At 39.2% G+C, this 6,939-nt stretch overlaps 1 protein-coding gene across 2 annotated transcripts; it reads left to right on the forward strand.

Annotated features, from left to right (window-relative positions):
- Positions 1 to 6: 6 nt before the first annotated feature.
- Ccdc127 (coiled-coil domain containing 127) lies at positions 7 to 6,725 on the forward strand. Of its 2 annotated transcripts, none has more exons than XM_036206973.1 (3): positions 7 to 70; positions 2,747 to 2,877; positions 6,014 to 6,725. In XM_036206973.1, exons 2-3 carry the CDS (start codon positions 2,757 to 2,759, stop codon positions 6,673 to 6,675), a joined length of 783 nt encoding a protein of 260 aa, XP_036062866.1. In that variant the 5' UTR covers positions 7 to 70; positions 2,747 to 2,756; the 3' UTR covers positions 6,676 to 6,725. The 2 variants fall into 2 exon arrangements, with proteins under 2 accessions (XP_036062866.1, XP_036062865.1); XM_036206972.1 differs by having other exon boundaries at positions 11 to 112.
- The last annotated feature ends 214 nt before the right edge of the window (positions 6,726 to 6,939 follow it).

Consider the following 6,939-nt stretch of genomic DNA (forward strand, 5'->3'; position numbering starts at 1 on the left):
GGCTTGGAAAGTTCTGCGCCTGCGCACCACGCCTGCGCTCTGCAAACGCGGTGGTGGCTGTACCTCTGAGGTAAGGTGTCCCCTTCGCTGATGGGCTGGCTCTGCTCCAGCGGTAAGTGGGTACTAATGTCTTTAAAGTGATTATCGGGTGGTTCTTTGAGAGAGTCGGAGGATTCGGACAGATTGAAGTGAGATACTAGGAGCAGCGACCTCAGCCCCGTAAGAGCCCATTTTGTTGGGCTCTGAGTCTCACGGAATGGGCCGGAGCTACCGCCCTGGACTTTGGGAGTGGGTAGGGATGGTCCCTTGGTGGCTGGACCAGGGGCAGCTGCAGTGGGCAGCGCAGAAGACAGGATACTGAACCAGTAACAATATCCAAAGCTGCTTCGTTTCAGCTGCTGGGAAGTTCAGGTCCCAGCCTGTTGTCATCCTGATAGCTGCTTAGATCGTGCTAAATTTTAAATCCCTGGTTGCTGGGTTCCTTTGCCCCATGCAATAAGCCAAATCAAACCGAATTAATAAATCCAGATTTAATAAACAGGGCAGTGCAAAGCAGAGCACTCCCGGGTGGCCCTCGGGAAAGGGGGAGACAGAACACGCGAGCACACTTGGTGCTCTATGGGCCAGGTCTTAAATAGCCTGTAGGCGTGGTCGGGGAAGGAGCCTCCTATGGCCGGCTTTCTGAGGGGAAGGGTTTGCAATGGGAGAAGTGAGACCAGAACGTGGCATGGGGGTGCCTAGCTGGATTTCCCCAAAGGATAGACCTTTTGGGGTATATATAGACGGCAGTAGGGCTTCCATCCAAACAGCTAGGACTACCGTCCCTTCTTGTACACGTGCTCTGATTTGTCAGAATCAGACAGTATTTCTGTTTTTCTAGTGAAATAGCTGAAGTTTCTGGTAGAATTAAATGGCATAAAAAGTAAACTAATAATTTACAGTAAATCGCAATTGTTTCCTGAATTTTCACTTAATATTAGATTAAGTTCATCCTCTTGGTGCACAGTCTTTATTAACATAATTTTGAATTATTTCATTAAGTTTACAATGAGTTGTTACCATTTTATTTCTCCTTATTTGTTTTTTACTAATAAATAAGGAAATAGAACATATTTGTGCGTAACACTTTATATTTTGAATTATTTCCTTGAGCCTTGTAACCTAGATATGGCTGTTATTGGTGTAGAGGGAATAAATAAGACAGCTGACCTTCCAAGAGTTCTGTATTATTGGTGGGTTCAACCAAAAACCAAACACACTTGGGAAAAATTGTGTCTGTTCTGAGTATGTACAGACAGTTTTTTTTTAACAAGGGGGGAAATAAAGTATATCAACTGCTTAAGTACCTTAATACCTTATTAGGTATTGAGGATTTAGAGATAGTCTGAAGTATTGAGCAGATTATATTCAAATACACCAGTTTATATGGGAGTCTTGGTTGTCTTCAAGTCTTGATGTCTGGTGGGGCTATGGCTATACTCACTAGGAAGTTTTTGAAATTTATGTGCTTTAAGTTAGTATATATCTTTTTAAATTAGGCATCTACCAAGCTTTTTAATTTTATGGTTTCTGTAAACCATTAAGTTCTGAGCCATATTTTATGGTCATATTTATTGCTCATCATACTTCATATCTTTATATGTTAAACAAGGTTTGTTAAAACATTAAAAAAATTTTATTTTATCATATTGAATTCCTTATTTCTTACATGCATCCCTGTTAACAGTTTTGTGATTATTACATTTGTGAGGGTACATATAAGCAAGTTAAATGTTCTTACGACTTTACATTATGAAAACACCCGTCTAGTATGGGTACTTTGTGATTTTATTTTTATTTATTTGAGACAGGGTCTCTTTGCTTCTTGAATGCTGGGGTTACAGGCATGCATTACCATGCCTGGCAAGTATAGGCATTTTGTAAACTAGTAGAGTCATATTAACCTTGGTCTCCCACCTAGCTTGGGAGTTATACCCTGAAGTGAAGCAAGGGATTTCTATAATCCTGATCATGACAAGCATGTAAGTAGTTTTCCTTTGATTTTTGTCTGTAGAAAGCTGCTCATTCTTCAAAACCCAGCTCATATGAAGCAAATGTCTATTGTAGATTCACTTTTATTGAGTTGTCTATGTATGTGTTAGAGTTTTACAGAGACATATACAGTAATGCTTTACTTAACAATGGAGACAGATTGAGAAATGTGTTGATAGGAGATTCCAACTATGTGTAAGTGCCAGAGTGTACTTACCCAAGCTGAGCCTGCTATGACATTACTAGGCAATATAACTACTATCATATGTGTGGTTCATAGTCAACCATAATTTTTTAGGGCTTATGATAGTATGTATAGAGTAAGTGAACATTTGATTTATTATAAGTAATCAGTATAAGCACTCAAATGCTTACCAGTCATACAGAAACACTTTTAAAGCACATCTAGAATTATGTTTAGACAGTTAGCTAGGCATGCTGTGGTGCCTTCTCTCAGTCATATTGACACATAAGATTAATCATTACAACCATACATCTAAAAATGAAGGGAGAACTTATCACATTTTGCTTGTACTTTGAGACATATCTCTCACACTACTTTGTGACTTCTTGAAATCACATAGAATGCAGTATTGTGTAGCACCTAGAGCTGAAAAAATATTTTCTTGACTAAAAAGTTTATAGAGATGATATAATCATAACAGCTGTACTCTGTTCCTTTTATATAATTAATATGTTTTTTATTTTCTTCAAGGTATAGCTCCATGAATAACTTAAACGACCCTCCAAATTGGAACATCCGGCCCAATTCCAGGGCTGATGGGGGTGATGGAAGCAAGTGGAATTATGCCCTGTTGGTGCCAATGCTGGGATTGGCAGCATTTCGTAAGTTACGATTTTTTTGACATCTCTGTTTCCTGATCCAAAATTATGCCAGGGGTAGGTTGCTGTAGGGGCTGGATACCCTAAAGATTGGCTTTAAGACTTGACCAATACAGTGTGCAGTTTTTCCCTATACAGCAACTCTGTGACAGGGTTAGTGTAATAGGACTTTCTTGTCAGACTTTCTTTGGACTGCCAGCCCCCAAATAATGACAGAGACTTATTATTAATTATGAAAGCTTGGCCCTAGCTTAGGCTTGTTTCCAAGTATCTCTTATAACTTAAATGAACCTGTTTCTGTTAATCTGTGTTTTGCCTTGTGGCTCTTTACTTCTCCTCCATTCTGTAGATCCAACGTGCTCCACATCTTGCTGGTGAAATCCTTGCACCTAGATTTATACCCTGAGTTCCTCTCTCTGCCCAGAATTCCTGTCTAACCTCTCCTTCCTAGCTATTGGCCATTCAGCTTTTTATTAAACCAATCACAATGACACATCTTCATACAGTGTGAACAAATATCCCAAAACAGGTTAGCTTTTCTGACCCTTAGTTTACCTATTCTAGAAGGTAGCTTATCAAGCCTCAGTACATTGTGAGGATTAAATAAGACTAAAGCATTTGGTGTGGGTTAAATTTTAATAAACTTTAGCTTTCTGTCATTGCTTCATGGTTCTAAGGGGACTTCTTTGCCTTAGTTGCTCTCTTTGGGATGGACAGAAAAACTGACCTGAAAGAAAACCAGCTAGGATGTATGTTTAGTATTTTAAAAGTCCGGTATTTGGGTGAGTTTGCCCATGAAAACTACTTTGCAGGCTAGAAATCCTCATGTTTAAATTGATTGAACACCATTGAGACTCTTACCAGTTATAGACTACAGTAGGTATGGGCATATGTGTTTGTGGATGTAGTGAAAGAAAATTTGAGAAAACCCTGGCTCTTAACTTTATCTTCACCTAAGATCACTGGTGTAGAAGAACTGGTTTATATTTTCTTCATGTTTTGTGGTTCTGGTTGTCATCTAAGAATATGAGAAACTGATGATTCAATAAATGAAAAGCAAATACTGTGCCCTATGTATAGTGATAATTTTTTATACAGTAGCTTTTTATGTGCCTGAATTTCTCAGTTCAAAAGTTTGCCATGGAGGAAGAAGAGGGATTTGACTGGTGGCAGTCCGGATCCATCCCAGAGGGTGCTGTTTAAAGGCTTCTGCCTTTCATCCTCTTTCAGTTAACTGTTCAACATAAAAGGCATCTATCACTGTGGTTCTGTGAGTGACTTGAAAGCCTTAAAATCAAATTATTATAAGTAGATTCTCATCCATTAATGGCGTTAGTCACTTTGAGTGAGTGAGTTAGCTTTGAAAATGAGAGAGGCCCTTTCATTTTCCTTGTATTTTTCAGAATTGTCTGTAGCTTTAATACCAACTCATAACTCCCAAATTCTTGCTTTTCCTTTTTGGATGTTCAAGTTGATACTTTTTGTCCTGAGAAGGATTGAAGAATGTTTTATGTCTCTGTATTAATTATCTTGGTTAAATAATGTATTCAGGGATAACTGTTGTGGTTTTTTTGTTTGTTTGTTTGTTTTTATTACTTTAAATCGGAGTCTCACTATGCTGGCCTTAAATTCACAATCCTCATGCCTCAGCTTAGGTGTGTGCCAGGACAGCCTAGACTAGAGGTAATTTTTAACTTTGTATTCTTACAAGGATTCTCTTAAAATGTGTTACTACATACTTGAGAAGATGTATTGCAACATGCAGATGTAAACTAGCCTTCATCATGATCTGGAAGTAACAGCAGGTGAATGAATGCTTTACTTGACTAACAACCACTGATGGATGAGAATCTACTTATATTCTGATGATTTAAATTTCATGGCCAACCCTCCCTTCTTCTTTCTTCTTCCTTTCTTTTGTGGTTCTGATGATCAAACCCCAGGCTTTGTGTATACTAGGCAAGAACACTACCATTGAGTTACATCTATAGCCTCAAATTTTTAATACAATTCTTACCTTAAAGAGTGCCTGTCTTTGGCACTCTTTGGCAGGCTTAGAGCTCCTCATCTCTGTTTTGTCTTCTTAGTCCCTATTTCTCTGTTCATTCTCCCCTTCTTCCTTTGCCTCCTCCCTCTCCCACCTTCTCTTGAGTAGAAAAGAAACTGTCTTAGATCTAAAAAGTGAAGTGTCTGGTATACTGAGCTTAATCACTTAGTACAACTCAGTTTAGTCAAAAGAGACAGTTTTGAGACCATTGTAGACCACATACAGTTGTAAAAAGTAACACAAAGAGATCAACCTTTAATCAGTTTCCCCTAGTGGTTACCTCATGCAGACTCATGTGGGACTCAGGATCTTATGGTTGGCACAGGCAAGATTACGTCACATTATGAAGGAACACCTATCGTTTCATAGCCACAGTTTCCTCTGAAACCTAATAACCACTCAGCTAGGAACCAATTGATGTATAATACTATATAACTGGAAGTATGAAGTTATGTGACTATCTTAAAGTCTTTGTCAGATAACACTAAAATATCTGATCTTCCTGGGCTTTGGTATGACTATTTTGCTTTGAAACCTGCACATTTGGGCACGCTGGCCTTGAGTTTGGAATCTTCCTCTCTCTTAGCCTCCCAAATACCAGGATTACAAGTTCTTGCTACCAAATCCAACCTAAGTTGAACTTTCCCACCTTATTTTTGTAAAACATTATAGCAAACCCACCAGACTTAAACAGATGATAACTAGGTAAACCCAAGTGTGACTTCCAACAATATTTGAAGCCTACCAATATTTATTTTTTAAACATTGGCAGTAAGTCATGAAGCAGTGAGGCAGAGCACATAAATAATAGATTCAAAAACAAACAAAACAGTGATAAATTTTTCCAGCCATAGAAGTTAGATACCAGAACACAGACATTGAATGTACTGCTTTATGTACCTAGCACTGGTCTGACTTTAGGATAAGAACTTTGCCTATTTTATTATCTGCAAAATTTCAATGGCTTGGTACTTTTGAATTCTTACGCTTTTATTGAAATGCTATCATTACTGTTTATATATTTTCCCTAAGTAGTCTTAGGATTTTAGTTGTGTCTTTTCATGTGTCTTCCTCATCTCTTCCTCATGTCAGGTTGGATTTGGTCTAGGGAATCCCAAAAAGAAATAGAAAAAGCAAGAGAAGCGTATCATCAGAGAACAACTGCTTTCCAACGGGATCTTGAAGCTAAATACCATGCTGTGATCTCAGAACATCGGCGAGCTGTTGCCCAGCTGTCTTTGGAATTGGAAAAGGAGCAAAATAGAACAACTAGTTTTCGAGAAGCCCTTATCTCTCAGGGGCGTAAGTTGGCAGAAGAAAGGAAGCTTCTTGAACAGGAACGAGCTCAGGTAATGCAAGAAAAAAGCCAGCTGCAGCCTCTGAGAAGTATGTATCTGAGGTGCCTGGAAGAAGAGGGCAACTGGCAGAGGAGAGCCCAGCTCGTGCTGAAGGAGGTGGCAGAAGCTCTCGTGGAACGCCAAAATATCTACTGCAGCCTGATCCTCCCCCGTAGTACAAGGCTAGACCTGGAGAAGAACTTACTGGTGCGCTCGTCTGTTGATCCTGTGGCTGCTGACCTAGACATGGCAGCTGGCTTATCTGACATATTTAAGCACGATAAGCATTGTGGAGATGTCTGGAACACCAACAAGCGCCAAAATGGGAGGCTCATGTGGGTGTATCTCAAATATTGGGAACTACTTGTTGAACTTAAAAAGTTTAAGAAAGTAGAGAAAGTCATACTAGAAAAATAAGAGGGACTGGAGAAATGGCTCAGTGGTTAAGAGCACTTACTGCTCTTCCAGGAGACCAAGCACCTGCATGGCAGCTCACAACTGTCTGTAACTCCAAGGTTTGACACCCTCACACAAGACATACATGCAGGTAAAACACCAATGCATATAAAATAAAAATAAATAAGTGAGGTGAAATAATAAGAATGAAATGAAACGTAAGGCCAGATGGGATCATTCACCATGGTAGTTTGCATTCTGGGCTCTCTGATACGTACTTTTCCT

This window comes from Onychomys torridus, chromosome 15 (genome assembly GCF_903995425.1).
Source record: "Onychomys torridus chromosome 15, mOncTor1.1, whole genome shotgun sequence".
Lineage (NCBI taxonomy): Eukaryota > Metazoa > Chordata > Mammalia > Rodentia > Cricetidae > Onychomys > Onychomys torridus.